The sequence below is a fragment of the Scyliorhinus canicula genome, chromosome 6 (assembly GCF_902713615.1).
Source record: "Scyliorhinus canicula chromosome 6, sScyCan1.1, whole genome shotgun sequence".
Lineage (NCBI taxonomy): Eukaryota > Metazoa > Chordata > Chondrichthyes > Carcharhiniformes > Scyliorhinidae > Scyliorhinus > Scyliorhinus canicula.
Window position 1 is genome coordinate 179,744,397 of NC_052151.1, and position 20,025 is coordinate 179,764,421.

The window sequence follows — 20,025 nt, forward strand, 5'->3', positions numbered from 1 at the left end:
GTAATAACTTACTGCAGTAACTGTTAAATTGCAAAACTGAAATCGGAATTATTTCAATAAGATCTTACACCGGACTAGTGTCCGCGACTCTCCATCTGCAGCTCCCCACCATTCTAGATGTCACCATTCTTATCAATCAATTTATTTCTGCTGAACACCATGACTTGTGGTCATCTGAGAAGATAGAAAATGATCACGAGAAAACACCCTGTAAAATCTGAACAGGAAAATTAGGTCATTTCTAACCCATGACTTTGTATAGGAAAACAAACCTTTGATTCTAAATATATATTGGCCAGGGACATTTTAGCAATCTTGTAGAGGCTCACAGACAGTGAGATTGCACACAGCACAAAGAGTGTGTCGTTGATCGCTACACGGACAAATACAATAGTCTTTGTTTCGGAGTGTGTGATCTTCACGAGCAATGCACAGGTTAGGTTTACCACAAGGAATAGGAGACTGGCCAAGAGGAAAGTCAACTGAAGTGGCAGCCTAGAACAGAAGAGAGACATTAATTCACCACTGATAGAATCCCAGTCTCGCCAATCTGCTGCTGAAAGCTTTATCCTTATCCAAGCTTTTATCATCCCCAGGTTTAGCTATTCCAAAGCTCGAGCCAGCTTCTTATCCTATACCTTCCACTAACTTAGGCTCATCCAAAATTCTGTCTCACTTTTTAAATTGCACCAAATCCCACCAACTCATCACTACTCTTAGCCCCATGGCCCAGTAACACTTTGAATTTAAAATTCTCATCCTATGTTCAAATCCCTCCCAAGACCTCACCCCTCCCTATCCCTCTAAGCTTCTCCAACCCTCCAAAATCTCTGCACCTTCTCCCAATTCCAGCCCCTTGCGCAGCCTCAGTTTTTAATTACTCCATAAATGGTGGCTGCCGCTTCTGCCATCCGGGCCTCTCCCTAAATCTCTCTGCCTCTCCACCTTATAATTTGACCAAGTTTTTGATCACCTGCCCTGACATCACTTTTATGTGACTTGGCACCAAATTCTGTTTGCTCCTCTGAAGGCCTTGGGATGTTCATCGCATTACCTGGACAATATAATATTGTTGAGTTATCAACATGCAATATTTATAAAGCATATTCATTCAATAGCTCTCTTATTTCCATCAGAATATGACCTTCATAATGACATTAAATTAAATGATATCTCTCAGGTTTTGCCTGTTGACCAATTTAAGTAATATACATTGTGACTCTGCTACAGACTTGCTATACTGTAATGTTAATTATAGATTGTGACCACTATATAATGCTAATATAGACTGACTATATCATGGCAATAGAGTCTAGATTGTGTCTACAAGATAACAGTAATAGAGTGTACACTTCAACTCTACTATAATGATGGTAATAAACGTAAATTGTGATTGTCCAGTAGTAATAGATCATTGACTGATTACTATATAATGGTATAAGTGTAGGTTAGGGCTACTATATAATGATATAAAACATAATTTTACCTGTATTTTTGAAGCTCTGGGTAGTACTTTGATTTTGCTTTGAAAATCACCTGGAATATAAAATATACTGTTCAGCTATTCAAACTTTGCAATATTTGGAATTTATTCCGCTCAAATAGCTATTAATGTTGCCCAAATAGATTGAAATGTGCCTGCCAATTGCACAATTCGTTTAAATATTCACAGGCCAACTATTCCAACACAAACTTTTTTTTTGAAAATCTTTTTATTGGCTTTTTTCAAATTTATAAACAGTTGTTGCTTATATACATTACATTTTTTCTTGCCCCCGCTAATCTGCTTTATTTTACAGAGAGGTTTGTTTTGTCCTTCATTTGACTGACCGTATGTACATTTTGCTGCCCTCTGGATTGGTCTATGACATCCCCACTTCCCCCCCCCCCCCCCCCCCCCCCCCCCCCCCCCTCATTGGTTTCAGCACTCTTCATCTTCTCTTGTGGTTTTCCCATTTTTCTCCTCCCCTCTCCGGGTTGCGCAGTCCTTTGGTTCTTCATTTTCTTTTCTTCCTTGGCTTAGTCCTCGTGGCTGGCCTCGAACAGGTTTTGGAACAGACTGCCAAACTGCCCCCAAGTATCCTCCAACACTAACTTTTGATGGGTTAATGCTGATATATATCATGGCTGGGATTCTCCAATTCCGCGGCCAAGTTCTGACACTGGCGTGAAATGTGGTGCGAGGCACTCCGCCGTCAACGGGCCTCAACTGGCAGCTATCCACCACTTTCTAGGGGGCTAGTACGGCGCAAGAGTGGTGTCCACAGCTCCGGCGCCCGAAAGCCGGTGCGAGTCCGCGCATGCGCACCACGGCCGGTGCGAGTCCGCGCATGCGCACCACGGCCGGTGCGAGTTCGCACATGCATGTGGGTTCCCGTCTTCGCGCCGGCCCCCGGGCAATATGGCGGCGCCCTACAGGGGCCCAGCGCGGAGAAATATAGACCCCTACGGAATTAGCCCACCCGCCAATTGGTAGGCACCAATCGCGGGCCAGGCCACCGTGGAGGCCCCCCGCACCCCAAACCAGTACGGCCCCCACAGACAGAACTACGAGGTCCCGCCGGGTGGGGCCATACGTAACCCACGCCGGCGGGATTCGGCCGAGCTCGGCGGGCACTCGGCCCGATTCTCCGACCCAGCGCGAGGTTGGAGAATCCAGGCCCATATATATACATCGCTTGTTTCATCATGGAAAGCTAATCTAGCCTCTTTGATCATTTATTGAAAAACTAACAACTACCACAAGTAAGTTTTCGTTATTGATAGGAGAATTGTTGTTCTACATAATCTCGATAATCAAATTATTGGTTACAAATAAAAGATATTAAAAATTGTAGCTGTGAGGAGAGGTTGGATAAGCTAGACTGTTTTCCTTCGAACAGAGGAGGTGAGGGGCTACAATATTATGAGTGGCCTAGACAGGGTAGACTTATTTTCCTCACTGAGGAGGTAATTCCAGGGGGCACAGATTTAAACTGATTGAAAGGAGGGGCACGATTTAATGGAATTGAAATAGCAAGTCCCATTTTGGCCACCTTCAGCGGGTTGTTTCCCGGCGTTTACATCGCTGAGAACGACCCCCACTATTAAACGGGACTCTGCTTCACTTTTGGCTCATTTCCTCCACTAAGAACCTCAGCTCACCAATGCAGGACGAGGTCAATCTCTGTACTCCTCCACCACAGCCTCTGGACCTCCCTAATGCTCCAACTTACCAATGAGTGGGTCTTCCAAGCCCCCGCATCCAACCTCATAAAGGGCAGGGCACCCTCGAGCCCGATCACCGGCATGGGCAAGATGCCACCTGGGCACCTTGGCACTGCCAGCCTGTCACCCTGGCAGTGTCCCTGCCAGCCTAGCAGTGCCACTCAGCACCTGGCACTGCCAGGATGGCTCCATAGTGGCACTGCCAAGGTGATCAGATGGCACCGCCAGGGTGCCATGGTGCATGGGTGGCATCTCGAGTGCCAGGGTACCAACCTGCCCAGAGCTTGACCAGCCGGGGGCCTTTGATCGCCTGGGAGAAATCCCCCCCCCACCCCAAAGTGCCGGTGCGCCTGGTCCACGTTTGTGGAAACCAGTGCTAAATGGCGCTCGCTCGGGGTCCTCAAGACAAGGGCCGTTTGGCCCTGCGCCTTGGCATAAACATACTTAGTTGAGCTTAATTGTACAAATTTTAACTATACAAATCTTAATATACAAATCTGGATCTCGCCCATTGAGGGATCTTGTTAGACCTCACGAGGCATAGCGAACGTCATACGTCCTGCGAGTCAGGCATGACAAGTCCAATAGATCGAACCCGAGGAAAACCTTTTTCACAAAAGGGTGCCGGGTGTCTGGAATTCTCTGGCTGATTTGGTCGTTGAGGCAGAAATACACAACTTATTTAAAAAGTACCTGGATCTACACCTGGGGTGGGATTCTCCCCTACCCGGCGGGGGCTCCCGGTGGGATGGAGTGGCGTGAACCACTCAGGCGCGGGCCGCCCCAAAGGTGCAGAAGTCTCCGCACCTTTAGGGGCCAAGACTAATATGAGGGGCTAGGCCCGTGCCGGATTGGTTGGCGCCCCGCCGGCTGGCGGGAACGGCCTTTGGCGCCACGCCAGTCGGGGCCGAAGGAACTTCGCTGGCCGGCAGAAGTCCGCGCATGCGCCGGAGCGTCAGCGGCTGCTGACGTCATCACCGCTCATGCGCAGGGGAGGGCGTCACTTCCGCCTCCGCCATCGTGAAGACCATGGCGAAGGCGGAAGGAAAAGAGTGCCCCCATGGCACAGGCCCGCCCACCGATTGGTGGGCCCCGATCGCGGGCCAGGCCACTGTGGGGGCACCCCCCGGGGCCAGATTGCCCCCCCCCCCAGGACCCCGGAGCCCGCCCGCGCCACCTGGTCCCGCTGGTAAGGTAGGTGGTTTGATTCACGCCAGCGGGACCAGCATGACAGCAGCGGGACTTCGGCCCATCGCAGGCAGGAGAATTGCCGGGGGGGGCGGCCCGCCGATAGGCGCGGCGCGATTCCCGCCCCTGCCGAATCTCTTGTGCCGGAGTCTTCGGGACACAGTGGGGGCGGGATTGATGCCGGCCCCTGGCAATTCTCCGACCCGGGGGGGGGGGGGGGGGGGGGGGGGGGTCGGAGAATCCCGCCCCTGAAGTACTGTAACCTGCAAGTGCTGGAAAGTGGGATTAAAATGAATGGCTAGTTTCTTTTTTTTGCTCAGTTATTTGGCCGGCACAGACATGATGGGTTGAATGGCCTTTCTCGGTGCTACAGCCTTCCCATGGTTCTATATAGAGCTAGTGATGGTTCACTCAAAAGATGAGCTGTCTTTGTGATTTATTCTACCGAGGTAGAAAAAGAAAGACTTGCAATTATATTGTATTACTTTTGACAGCCTTGGGTGTTCCAAAGTGCTGTACAGCCTAATAAGTACTTTTGAGCTGTAGCCATTGTATGATGTAAGAAATGCAGCAGCCATCTTTCTCACAGCAGGATCCCACAAATGGTAATGATCAAATAATCTACTTTAGTGATGATGTTTGGCGGATAAATATTCAGCAGGAAAACCAGGGAGAACTGCTCTGTTTTTTTAACAGGACTTACTATAGGGGGCGGGATTCTCTCAGCCCCGGGGCCAGGCCGGAGAATCGCCACGACCGGCATTCTACGCGCCCCTCCCCACCCCAGCGATTCTCGGCCCGAGATGGGCCAAGCGGCCGTAACAGAAAACCCAAGTCCCACCGGCGCCGTTCTAATCTGTTCTCAGCCGGTGGGACCTCGGCCTGGAAGAGTCCGGTGGGGGGGTGGGATCGACCCCAGGGGTGGCCTCTGTTGTGGCTTGGACCGCGATCGGGGCCCACCAATCGGCAGGCCGGCCTCTCGGGCTGGAGGCCTCCTTTCTACTGCGCCAGCCCCTGGAGCCCTGGTGCCACTGCACATGTGCGAACCCCGCAGGTGCCAGAATTGCTGATCCCGAGGCCATGTTGACGCAGTCGAGAAACGCGACGGCGTTTCCGACGGCGTCAACACTTAGCCTCAGGATGAGAGAATCCCAACCAGGATCTTCTACTTTCAACTTAAGAATACCCTACCTAGGCCCATTCCCCCGCCTGTAACCCCACCTAATATTTAAACACTAAGGGGCAATTTAGTATGGCCAATCCACGTAACCTGCACATCTTTGGACTGTGGGAGCAAACTGGAACACTCAGAATAAGCCCAGAAAGGCAGGGGGAGAAAGTGCAAACTCCACACAGTCACCCAAGGTCGGAATCCAATATAGGTCCCTGGCGCTGTGAGGCAGCAGTGCTAACCACTGTGCCACCGCACCGCTCTTGCAATGCTCCCTCACTAAATGCTGCACTAAAGTAACATCTTAGATTTTGTTTGCATATTTTTCTGACTCAAGTGTACATGCTAACCATTGATGTACAGCGGAGGATAATTGACTGAGATGGGGAAGAGTGAGGTTGGTAAATTAAAAAAACTGATGTGGAATGAAGAGTTTAAATTGGCCAACGAGCTGGCGGAACGTATGTGCACCTGAAATGGAGATATCCGGACCTTGTGAACTGATTTTCCTTCCGGATTGCCCAAATAGTTAAAACCTGCCCGAAAGACGCAGATTATTGTATTTCACTCATTCACCAAAAACAGATACAATATCTTGGGAATGCTTTGCGATTTTCTTTTTTTTTTAGTAATATTTTTATTACGGTATTTGAAAATTTTCACAACAGTAACAAAAACAATGACATCAACATGGTAAAATAAACATTTCCCCCCAGCCCAATCTTCAAGCACCTCAACCATATAACAACAACCCCCCCCCGCTCCACTTGGAATACTGCATCTGCTGACATTTTTAATTTTCCCCGAGAAAGTCGACGAACGGATGCCACCTCCGAGGGAACCCTAGCGTAGACCCTCTTAAGGTAAACTTTATTTTCTCGAGGCTGAGAAATCCAGCCATGTCACTAACCCAGGTCTCCACACTCAGGAGTTTTGAGTCCCTCCACATTAATAAGATCCGTCTCCGGGCTACCAGGGAGACAAAGGCCAGGACGTTGGCCTCTTTCGCTCCCTGAACTCCCGGCTCTTCCGACACTCCAAAGATCGTTACCTCCGGACTCGGCACCACCCGTGTTTTTAGCACCGTGGACATTGCCTTAGCAAAATCCTGCCAAAACCCTCTAACTTCGGGCATGCCCAAAACATGTGGACATGATTTGCTGGGCTTCCCGCGCACCTCGTACACCTATCCTCTACCCCGATAAAGTTGCTCATCCTAGCTACTGTCATGTGTGCCCGGTGGACTATCTTAAATTGTATCTGGCACACGATGAGGAGGTATTAACCCTGTTTAGGGCATCCGCCCATAGATCCGCCTCTATCTCTCCTCCTAGCTCGTCCTCCCACTTGCCCTTAAGCTCCTCCACCGGAGTTTCCTCCGCCTCTGAAAGCTCCTGGTGAATATCCGATACCTTCCCCTCTCCCACCCAGGTACTGGAAACTACTCCCCCATGGCGGCAGCAGTGGAAAGGCCGGCACCTGTTTTCTCAGGAAGTCTCGTACCTGCAAATACCTGAAACCATTCCCTGCTGGTAATTTAAATTCACCTTCCAAAGCTTTCCAACTGGGAAAGCTCCCATCAATAAATAGATCCCCCATCCTTCTAATTCCTGCCCTCTGCCAACTCCGGAACCCGCCATTTAGCCTACACGGTACAAACCTATGGTTGTTATAAATCGGGGTCCAAATCGATGCTCCCTCCACTCTCTTATATCTCCTCCACTGCCCCCAGATTCTCAGGGCCGCCACTACCACCGGGACTTGTGGAGTATCGGTCCGGCTGAGAACGGCAGAGGTGCCGTTATCAGTGCTCCCAAACATGTGTCTTTACATGACGCCGCCTCCATCCGCTCTCATGCCCACCCCTCCCCCACTACCCACTTCCTAATCATGGCTATATTAGCCACCCAGTAGTAACTGCAGAAGTTTGACAGCGCCAATCCACCCTCCCCCCGACTGCGCTCCAGCAACACTTCCTTCACTCGCGGGGTTTTACCCACCCACAGAAAGCCCGAAATAATCTTATTCACCCGCTTGAAAAAGGCCTTAGGGATGAAGGTGGGGAGACACTGAAAGACAAACAGAAATCTGGGGAGGACAGTCATTTTCACAGTCTGCACCATTCCCGCCAGTGATAGCGGGAGCATGTCCCATCTCTTAAAGTCCCCTTTCATTTGTTCGACCAGCCGGGATAGGTTTAACTTGTGCAGTACCTCCCATTTCCGAGCCACCTGGATTCCCAGATATCGAAAGCTCTCTCCGACCATTCTAAGCGGCAGCTCTCCCAGTCTCTTCTCCTGTCCTCTTGCCTGGATCGCAAACATCTCGCTTTTCCCCATGTTCAATTTATACCCCCAAAAATTGCCAAATTCCCCCAAGATTCGCATTACTTCCCCCATCCCCTCCAACAGGTCTGAAATGTACAACTGCAGGTCATCTGCATAGAGCGAGACACGGTGCTCCACACACCCCCCCCCAACCCCGAACCACAGCTCTTTCCAGTTCCTAGAGGCTCTTAACGCCACGGCCAATGGCTCTATGGCCAGAACAAACAGTAACGGGGAGAGGGGGCACCCTTGCCTTGTCCCTCGATGTAGTTCAAAATACCCTGACCTCAGCCGGTTCATACGGAAACTCGCTACTGGTGCCTGATAGAGCAACCACATCCAGTCAATAAAGCCCTCACCAAACCCAAACCTTCCCAGCGCCTTCCACTGGTAATTCCATTCCACCCGATCAAAAGCCTTCTCCGCGTCCATCGCTACCACCACCTCCGCCTCCTCTCCTTCTGACGGCATCATAATAACATTTAGAAGCCTTCGAACATTGGCCTTGGCATTAACAAATCCCGTCTGGTCTTCCCCTATCACCCCGGAACACAGTCCTCTATCCTTGTGGCCAGTATCTTAGCCAGCAGTTTGGCATCCACATTCAGTAGAGAAATTGGCCTGTATGACCCGCATTGCTCCGGATCCTTCTCCCGTTTCAGGGTCAATGAAATCGATGCCTGCGACATTGTTGGGGGGAGGACGCCCTTCTCTCTTGCTTCATTAAATGTCCTCACCAGCAGTGGGCTCAACATCTCTGAAAACATCTTATAGATTTCGACCAGGTAGCCATCAGGGCCCGGGGCCTTGCCTGACTGCATGCCCTCCAGCCCCTTGATTATTTCCTCAATCTCAATTGGGGCTCCTCCACCAGGTCCTCCTCCACCTTCAGGAACCTTAACTGATCCGGAAATTGCCTCATCCCCTCCATCCCAGCCAGGGGTTCCAACTCATATAATTTACTATAAAAGTCCTTAAACACCTCGTTCACCCCCGCTGGGTCCAGGACAGTATTACCATCTCTACTCTTTACTTTACTTATCTCCCTGGCCGCCTCTCTTTTCCTGAGCTGGTGCACCAACATTCTGCTTGCCTTTTCCCCATACTCATAGATCGCCCCCCCCCCCTTGCTTTCCTCAACTGTTCCACTGATTTCCCTGTGGTCAACAGCCCAAACTCCACCTGTAACCTCCGGCGTTCTCTCAGTAGCTCCGCATCCGGGGCCTCCGAGTATCTCCTGTACACCTGGAGTATCTCCTCCACTAATCTATCCCTCTCAGCCCATTCCATCTTTTCTCTGTGGGCCCGTATCGAGATTAATTCCCCTCTGACTACTCAAAGCTTCCCAGACCGTCGCTGCAGAAACCTCCCCCGTATCATTTGTTTCCAGGTAGTTCTGGATGGATTTGTTAACCCGCCCACAGACCTCCTCATCCACTAGCAACCCCACATCCAGTCTCCACTGCGGGCATCGCCCTCTCTCCACACTAACCCATAGATCCACCCAGTGCGGGGCATGATCGGACACTGCGATTGCCGAGTACTCAGTATCCACCAGCTTCGGTATTAGCGCCCTGCTCAGAACAAAAAAGTCGATGCGAGAGTATACCTTGTGGACATGTGAAAAAAAAGGAAAACTTCTTCGTCCTTGGCCGTGTAAACCTCCATGGGTCTACTCCCCCCATCTAGAACATAGAACATAGAACAGTACAGCACAGAACAGGCCCTTCAGCCCTCGATGTTGTGCCGAGCAATGATCACCCTACTTAAACCCACGTAACCCGTATACCCGTAACCCAACAATCCCCCCATTAACCTTACACTACGGGCAATTTAGCATGGCCAATCCACCTAACCCGCACATCTTTGGACTGTGGGAGGAAACCGGAGCACCCGGAGGAAACCCACGCACACACGGGGAGGACGTGCAGACTCCACACAGACAGTGACCCAGCCGGGAATCGAACCTGGGACCCTGGAGCTGTGAAGCATCGATGCTAACCACCATGCTACCGTGAGGCCCATCTGTTCCATAAAACCCTTCAATTCCTTTGCCGCATGCGGCCTCCTCCCTGTCCTGGATTTTGACCGGTCCAATTCCGGATCAATGACTGTGTTGAAGTCCCCTCCCATGATCAGGTTATGTGACTCTCTAAGTCTGGGATCTTATCTAACACCCACTTCATAAATTCCACGTTGTCCCAATTTGGAGCATATATGTTCACAGGTACCACTCGCACTCCCTCCAGCTTCCCACTCACCATTTTGTACCGAACCCCCTTGTCTGACACGATTCTCCCTGCCTCGAATGCCACTCGTTTGCTGATCAAGATCTCTACCCCCCTGGTCTTTGAGTCCCGTCATGAGTGGAACACTTGGGCTAACCCACAACTTCCTCAATCTCGTCTGGTCTGTAACCTTTAGGTGTGTCTCTTGTAACATTGCCATGTCCGCCTTCAGTTCCCTCAAATGCATGAACATACGAGCCCTCTTGACCAGTCCATTCCGTCTTCTCATGTTCCATGTGATCAGCCTGGACAGGGAGGCTTCCAACCCCCACCCCCCTCCCCCACGACGCCGACTAGCCATCACCCTTTTCAGGCCAGCCTCGAGCCCGTGCCCTTCGCTTCCTTGAGTCCCCACTCGGGCTGTCACCAATCTCGACCTCCCATTTGTCCCCTAGAAACAATTCCTCCCCTGTCAGCAAAGCAGCTCCACCCCTCCTCCCTCCCCCCGCGAGCAACAACCCTAAAAACCCAATCCCCCAAGTCAATCTCCAGCTTAACACCTGTCCACCCCCCACTGCGCTTCCGAGAGTCAGCTGACCCATGCTGACTCGATAGCTCCCGCCCCTGGCACCAAGCAGTCTGTCTCCCTATTGTACTCTCCTCTCTCCCCCCACATGAATAAACATTTTTAAAGCATCACGTTCTCCAGTGAACAAACAACAGAAAAAAACAGTGAAGAAACAATCACTTTAGTAAAGTAGTCACCCAAAAAGCAGAACTAAATTCAAAGCCCATCCCCCCCCCTAACAAGGTTCCTGCAAAACAAATAAACCTTTAACCATCCATCCAGCCCATTATTTCACATAGAGCTACTTAAATTTTTACAATCCAGCACCACAAATTGCTGCCACAGTACTTCTCCAAAATGCTTTGTGATTTTCAACATGCCCCTCGCGATTGAGGCTCCTGCTGAATATTTTAATGTCAGTTTGAATGCAAGACAAAAGACTCTCTTTGGATCAACCACAAAGGCAGTACCTGATCTATACTGAGGGATAAAGATAGATTGATCTGGTCTGTATAAAGTCAGTATCAAATCCTACAGTGATATAAATTTACAAGACTTTGAATAAAACCCCTCTACTGGCCTACCCTACCCCAGGCTAACTGTGCTGGCATTTTAGAGTAGAGATAATGCCTTAACCTGGGTCACCCTTTATTACAGCTTAAATTTATCCAGAAAGCTTACACGATACAAACTGAACTACAAATAACATGACTCCCTCAAACTGAGTGAAACAACTCAATATTTGCATGAAATGGGCAGCACGGTGGCGCAGTGGGCTAGCCCTGATGCCTCACGGCGCCGAGGTCCCAGGTTCGATACCGGCTCTGTGTCACTGTCTGTGAGGAGTTTCCACATTCTCCCCGTCTTTGCGTGGGTTTCGCCCCCCACAACCCAAAGATGTGCATTAGCCACGCTAAATTGCCCCTTAATTGGAAAAAAAAAGAATTGGGTACTCTAAATTTATTAAAAAAGAAATATTTGCATGAAATTGTTAATTGAAATAACATAAGTTACAATAAAATTCTAAATGTCTTATATCAAGTTCTTTATCTCAAACTCAGTTTTTAAAAAAATGTAAAGTACCCAATTACGATTTTTTTAATTAAGGGGGCAATTTAGTGTGGCCCATCCACCTACCCTGCACATCTTTTTGGGTTGTGGGGGTGAGACCCACGCACATGGGAGAATGTGCAAACTCCATGGACAGTGGCCCAGGACCAGGATCGAACCCAAGTTCTTGGCGCCGTGACACTGTACCGCCCTTCTCAAACTCATAGTTACTTACAAAATCTATTTTGATATTTTATTTTCCCAATTCCCTCCCCTCTCGGTAGACATCAAATAGGAAGAGGAGGCCAGACGACCCCTTGAGCCTACTCTGCTAGTCAATTATACTATGGCTGATATACATCTCAACTCATTTGCTCTCCTTGGTTTCATATCCCATGATATCCTTGCCTACCAAAATTCCATCAATCTAATTGAGTATTTCAATATTAAGAACAGCCTCAACAGCGTTTTGGAGGAGAGAGTGCCAGATTTCCACTAACCTTTGTGAGACGAGCACTGCCTGACATTGCTTCCTCCAATTTGTTTTTCATTTTCCAATTAAGGGCTAATTTAGTGTGGCCAATCCACTGACCCTGCACATCTTTGGGCTGTGGTGGTGAGACCCATGCAGACACGGGGAGAATGTGCAAATTTCACATGGGAAGTGACCCGGGGCTGGGATCGAACCCGGGACCTTGGTGCCGTGAGGCAGCAGCGCTAACCAGGGTGCCGCCCTTCTACCTCCAAATTTAAGGTGATCCCCTTTGTCCTTGACTTTCCCCGAAGGAAATGGTCTCTCTCTCTATTTGCCCTGTGAACTTCGTTAATTGTCTTAAAATGTCAGCTTGAAAGTACATTCCAAAACATTTCAAATTGAGTATTACAGAAACTGCGATAAAATTCAAATTTTCTCCATACAGCATGTCTCACTCTCAGGTGCCTCAATACAATTTCAATATTCTTGATATTTACAATGAACATTCCATGTCAGGCATACAGCCCAAGGGGCTCTACACAGCTGCCAACCCTGCAGTGTACTATGACCGAAAGCACAGAGTCCTGCGTTTCTTGAGTTGCTTGCAATGAACCTCAACGAAAAAAAAAACACTCCGGCCGAGATTCTCCGTTCCCACGGCCAAGTTCTGACTCCGGCGTCAAAAGCGGCGCGAGCCACTCCGGCGTCAACGGGCCTTCAGGCCCAGGTATTCACCCCTTCCTAGGGGGCTGGTACGGCACGGGATCGGAGAATCCCGGCCTGCATCTCTTTTCAGACATTTTTTGCAACGGTACATTCCAGCGGAGGTGGACATCAGTCACTTTTCCACCACAGCCATCTTGAAGGCAACGTGCCGAGGGGCTGTGACTCCAAGCATGCTCGAAAGATCTGATGGGGAGAGCCTTTCTCACCACCTGACAAATACCTTGGTGCTTACTTGAAAGTTCTGATGATGAGGCCGTCTCCCAAATGATTTTGACAGTCTGCTCAGGAATCCTGTGACAGGATCCATTATTTTCTTTTCCCACAGGGCCTAGTGGATATTACATGTGGACCACTGCCCGATGGACTTGTTTATTCAGAAGAACACCTTTGACCACTTTACCACGATGGATAGGTGGTATGGCACGGTCTAACTGAATGGAGTGTTTCACCACACTGAGGCCAGACCCATCCTTTGCAACACCAGGGTCAGGTAGAACATCAGCATGTAGTGACACTTGGTGTTTGCAAATCAAGGGTGTATACGCAGCTTGATGCTCATACACAAAGGTTGCCATGAGGATAATATTGGACACGTTTTTTCTCCTTTGTCTACAGTTCTGTACAACGTGGTCCATTTTTAACCTCTAGATAAAGGAGACGATGGCTCAGAGTGAGGATTGGGCCATACATGTGCCATGTACAGTAATAGAGACAGCCTCGCACTTGATCACCAGGTTCATCCCCACAGCAAAGAGGGAGCATTGCTTCTACATGGCCAGTTTGTGTTTCACTATAACTACTCGCTCCTTCCATTTTAGTGCATGTCCTGGCCCCTCTGAACAATATCCTCAGCACCTTCAGGCAACCTAGCTGAGGGGCAAAGGATCAGTCAGCCCACTTCTCAAAGAACATGGCCTTGCTTTTGCCAAGGCTACTGAGACTAGTTCAAACTTTGGTCGCAAATGCTCATCAGTCTGCGCACCAAAAGTGGATCTGAGCAGAAGTCGGCAACAGTTAAAATGTCAGTTGGACATTGTCTTGAAGCTCTGTTCTTGAGGAAATACAAGCCTAGTCTTCGCCATTTATCTCTTGTTTGATGCGGTTCAACACATGTTGTCTGCCTCTGTATCCAAGTGGGTGATCATTCTTCATAAATGAGGCCAGATATTAAGACCTAGAACTTCTATAGTGTAACTTCATCCACTGTTTAATCTTTTTTTAAATGTGGAAAAAATATTTTACCCCCAGTGGCCTCTAGAGGGAGATTTTGGTCTATTGAGTTACATTTCCCGTTGGTATGAAACCGGGTTAAAGCATTTCATCTACCAGGAAATCGGTGCAATTATTGAGACAGTTGAGACTGTGCTCTTCAGTGACAGACTGGGATGCAAGCAGATAAGAACGACAACTTGTATTCAAGTAGCACCTTTAGCAGAGTAAAACATCACTTCAAACAACATTTGTCACCAAGCCAAATAAGGGGATATTAAGGTAGGTGACCAAAAGCATGGTCAAAGAGGTAAGTTTTAAGGAATGACTTAAAGGAGGGAAGAGATATTGAGATATAATGACATTTATGAGGAAATTCCATTGCTTAGGGCCTAGGCAGCTGAAGCCATGGCTACCATTGGTGGAGTGATGTACCAAAACCCTGAGCTTCACTCTCTGGCAACTTCGCTACATGTCTTAAGCAGATTTTTATTACACTTATTATGAACTGGCAAGCACCTTCTGTACACAGAGACCATTAAGACGTGGCACACGATTCACTCAGATCTGCAAGCTCACTGACGGCAGGATGAAAACTCCTGGAGGGAATTGAAGGCAGGATGGATAGGCTCTGACTGGACATGGTAATCGAGTTCTACTTGCAACATCTTTCTGGATGAGTGACCTCAGCTGAGCTGAATGGCCTTATTTCCCGCTTCTTCCCCACTGTTACCAGACTCCTAAACAACCCTCACATGGACTGACATCATTAACACTACACCCGTATGCTTCATTAAATTAAATGAAATGAAAATCGCTCATTGTCACGAGTAGGCTTCAATGAAGTTACTGTGAAAAGCCCCTAGTCGCCACATTCCGGCGCCTGTCCGGGGAGGCTGGTACGGGAATCGAACTATGCTGCTGGCCTGCTTGGTCTGCTTTAAAAGCCAGCAATTTAGCTGAGTGAGCTAAACCAGCCCCTATCCGATGCCGGTGCTTATGTAGTTACATTGTATACCTTAGATACATAGATACATAGAACAGTACAGCACAGAACAGGCCCTTCGGCCCTCGATGTTGTGCCGAGCAATGATCACCCCAGTCAAGTCAACGTATCCACCCTATACCAGTAACCCAACAACCCTTCCCCCCATTAACCTTATTTTTTAGGACACTAAGGGCAATTTAGCATGGCCAATCTACCTAACCTGCACATCTTTGGACTGTGGGAAGAAACCGGAGCACCCGGAGGAAACCCACGCACACACGGGGAGGACGTGCAGACTCCGCACAGACAGTGACCCAGCCGGGAATCGAACCTGGGACCCTGGAGCTGTGAAGCATTTATGCTAACCACCATGCTACCGTGCTGCCCTTGTATTCCCTATTATGTATTTTCTTTTATTCCCTTTTCTTCCCATGTATTTAATGATCTGTTGAGCTGCTCGCAGAAAAATACCTTTCACTGTACCTCGGTACACGTGACAATAAACAAATCCAATGCAATCCAATTCAATTTATCTATAAGTATCTGGCCGATTTTATGCTTTCCCAGTCATATTTTAAATAGAGTTATTAGAATATTGAATTCTTTAAGACAAGTGGCTATTGATGCAGAAGCTTTAATGTAATTTAGGAGGGAATTGGAAAAGCGATTGAAATGGAAAAATACAAAAGGATGTGGAGAAAGGCCGACCAACTGGGATTACAGTAAACAGCCCCAATTAAAGAATTACCATTGATTACAGGCGTGATGTTGAATTTCTGTGATTCTGATTCAATCAACCCACAAGTTCTTTTTGAATTTTATTCTTCTGTACTGAAAGTACGGGAAGAATCTTGCTGGTCCGCACAAGGCAGAATCACGGTGGGAGGTGGAGGTTAGGTAAAATCAGGGCGAAACCTGTTAATTGTGTGAATTAAGCTAAAAATTAAAAAGCGATTGAGTCTATGCTGGCTCTTTGCCACAGCACTCAGTTACTCCTGCGTCTTCTCTCTTCAGGTAATTATCTAATGGCTTTTTGAAAGCCACAATTAAATCTGCCGCCATCAATCTTAGGCATTGCATTCCAGATCCTAACCACTCGCTGCATAAAAAGGTTTCTCCACATGAGCAAAGCCTCATCCACCCTCTCAGATGTATGTCAAAGATCCTGCGACTCTATTTCGAGGAAAAACATGAGAGTTCTTCCTGGTTTCATGATCAAACTTTATCCTTCAAACAACATCACTGAAAACAAGATGATCTGGTCATAATCAGATTGACATTTGTGGGAACTCACTATTTGCAAAATGGCTGCCATATCTCCCTACAAAACAACAGTCACTGTACTTCAAAAGTAGTTCATTGGCTGGAAGGTGCCTTGGAACATACTGACATTGCGAAAGGTGCTATAGAAATGCAAGTATTTCATTTGATCTGAGTCTCAGGGAATTGTGGCTTCGACCCACAGCATTCTTTTTTTAAAATTTAGAGTGGCCAATTATTTTCCTTTTTCCAAATAAGGGGCAATTTAGCATGGCCAATCCAACTGACCAGCACATCTTTGTGTTGTGGGGGTGAAATCCACGCAGACATGGGGAGAATGTGCAAACTCCACAGTGACCCAGGGCCGGGATTCGAACCCGGGTCCTCAGAGCCACAGTCCCAATGCTACCACTGCGCCACATGCTGCCCCTTATCCACAATATTCTACCCTTCTCCTGATAAAACATTCCTGTCCTGGCATTGGGTACCTGTCCAACAGGGAGGCCTTGTTCACCGTCATTTTATAATCATCTCATGGTGGACGGTCTTGACTGGCTTCAGCACAGAGACCACTGGTGCTGCCCACTCCACGAACTGCACTGGGTGAATAATCCCCAGGTTCTCCGGCTGAGCTCGTCGTCCTCTTTCAACAGCAGGGCTTTTGGAACTGGGTGGGCCAGAGAATCGGAGAGTTGTAGGGATGAAGTTTCTGTGTTTGTCTTCCCAGTAGTAGAAATGCCAGGCCAAAAACCCAGTAATCCCTTTGCTATTGTACAAAATGACGTAATTAGCACTCTAAATACCATTAACGTCTAGAACCACTGTTAGAAATATATACATCACCGTTCCTTCACTGTCGAGGGGTCAAAATCCTGAAGACCCATCCCGAATGACACTGTGGTGTAATCACACCAGCTGAATAGCAACTGTTCAAGATGGCGGCTCATCACCACCTTCTCAAGGTCAATTATGGGCAGCATGGTAGCACAGTGGTTAGCACTGTTGCTTCACAGTTCCAGGGTCCTCGGTTCCATTCTCGGCTTGGGTCACTGTCTGTGTGGAGTCTGCATGTTCTCCCTGTATCTGCATGCGCTTCCTCTGGGTGTTCCGGTTTCCTCCCACAAATCCTGAAAGGCGTGCTATTAGGTGAATTGGATTTTCTGAAATCTCCCTCTGTATACTCGAACAGACGCCGGAATGTGGCGTAACTTCATTGCACTGTTAATGTAAGCCTACTTGTGACAATAAAGATTATTATTATTAGAGATGGGCAATAAATACTGGCCTAGCCAGCAACTCCCACATCCCCCGAATGGAGAAAAAAAATGAACAGGATTTCCCTGGGAACTCCTGCCAAAAAGCGACCTGGCTCACTGACTCAGAAACATCCCAGAAGTATTTCAAGGGGAATGAACGATAGTGTGCAGAAAGTCTTAAATGTGTAGCAAACAACAATGAGATGAATGATTGATTAATTTGTATTTCCCAGCATTGGTTGATGGAGCAATATTGGTCAGGTCACCAGGAGAACTACCCCCACCCCGCCACCCCACCGCAACTGGTGCCATAGAGTCGTTAAGATTCGTCCAATCCACTGAAAGAGGCAGAGAGCATAACATCTGATTCTAAGAACAACAACTCCAACAGTGCAGCACTTTGGTTGTAAATGGTGGACTGTCAGTGGAGTGGTGTCTGTAATGATATGTATATAGTCATATGTATATATGTATATCAGCGCCGGCTCTAGGGTTGCTGGCGCCCTGGGCAAGCTGAACTTCGGCGCCCTTGGGGGGGTGGGGCCGAGGGGGGCGGGGCCGAGGGGGGCGGGGGGGCCGAGGGGGGGCGAGGAGGGGCGGGGGGCGGGGGCGAGGAGGGGCGGACCTGAGGGGGGGCGGGGCCGAGGAGGGGCGGGGGGGCGGGGCGGACCCGAGGGGGGGGCGGGGCCGAGGGGGGCGGACACGCAGGGGGGCGGACCCGAGGGCGGGGCGGGGGGGCGGACCCAAGGGTGGGGCGGGGGGGACCGAGCGGGGGGGCGGACCGAGCCGGGGGGCGGACCGAGCTGGGGGGCCGCCCTGGGGGCGGGCGGCCACCGCGCATGCGCTGGTTGGCACCGGCCCAACTGCGCATGCGCGGGACCCGAGTCTCTGGCGCCCCCGAGCACATGGCGCCCCGGGCAACAGCCCGAGTTGCCGGTGCCTTGAGCCGGCCCTGATGTATATGAAGGGTTAATTATCACATCTCTGTGTAATTCAAACACCAGAGGGCACCACCAATTCTTTGTATATAAATCAAACGTCAGGGAATGCTGGATAGTCAGCGAAGGACAAAGCAAGAGAACAGCACAAGGAGAAGATTAGATTGGATAGAGTTAACACGAGGTTAGATCATAGTATAATTAGTGACTATTTAGATTATTGAGTACTGCTAGACAGGTTGAATATTACTTTATTATTAACACAGTAGAGTGTGCGATCTGCATTTAAACAATAGTTGTACAATAAATCAGTTCTGTTTCAATCGAATGATTGGTGGATTTTATGAACATAGAACATGCAGTGCAGAAGGAGGCCATTCGGCCTAGCGAGTCTGCACCAACCCACTTAAGCCTTCACTTCCACGCTATCCCCACAGCCCAATAACCCCTCCTTTGTCATCAACGCAATGGGCCATTCTGGAAGAAAAGACAAAGAACACAACATATTACCACCAAGGGTAATATAGCAGTGCCTAGAATGAGCAGCCAGCTTGGTGAGGGGGGGGGGGGGGGGGGGGGGGTGCTGGCGGGAGGAGGGGCTTGCTGCTACTGCAGCTACACAGGCTCACCCCACATTAATGAAGACATGAAAAGCAGAAGCGGAATGCACAGAAATGGGGGAACTGCCACAACCTACTTTGAAGCTTCTGCTTTCTTTCCCCTGTGATATTCCAGATTGTCTTGTTATGCTCTTGATTTAGCATCAGCTGCTTCCTTGATGTGCACTCTGACAAAGGAAGGTTCAGACGTGGAGATAACCTCAACACGTTTATTGAACTATTAACAATTCCCCTACTTGGATTCGACTCTACTCCTTCTATAGCTATGGCTACTCACAGATTACGTCTACTTTATCTAACCTGCCCCAGTCTTCACACCATCCTCCACTTCCCCCTCTTATTTTCCTCCCACGGGCCTTAGTCCCCACCCCCCCCAACCCCCCAAGACAGGAGCCCCTTCACCAACGACGACAGTGGCAACAGGAAGGTTGGAAAAATCTTCTCAGCAAAATTCCAAACCTGCAAGTATCTGAACCTTTCCGACTGTACTAACCTGTACTTCACTAATTCCTCCAGACTCGCAAACCGTCCCTCCAGGAATAAATCCCCCATTTCTGGCACCCTCTTCTCCTCCCAACCACAAACCTGGCATCCAATCTAGTCGGTTCAAACATGCCATTGTCCCTAATCAGTTATCTTTGAACGTCCCCCACTTTAAAATATTTCCATATGGGCGATTTTCAGGCAATAAGTTAAATATGGGAAAGAGCGGGATGTTCGCGATCCTGGCAGGGATCAGGAAAGGAGATTGAAGGAGCTACCCTTTAAAGTGGCTGGGAGGAGTTTAGGTATCTGGGGATTCAAGTGGCCAAGG

General features: G+C 49.0%; 1 protein-coding gene across 1 annotated transcript in view; it reads right to left on the bottom strand.

Moving 5' to 3' along the window:
• LOC119967688 (G protein-coupled receptor 137Ba-like) overlaps positions 1-20,025 on the bottom strand; it is a 51,693-nt gene that overhangs the window by 22,014 nt on the left and 9,654 nt on the right. Inside the window, exons 2-3 of the mRNA XM_038800533.1 lie at positions 1,487-1,536; positions 273-495 (exon numbers count right to left, since the gene is read on the bottom strand). Of these exons, the coding sequence (XP_038656461.1) occupies positions 273-495; positions 1,487-1,536 (273 nt within the window). The remainder of the gene's footprint in view (positions 1-272; positions 496-1,486; positions 1,537-20,025) is intronic.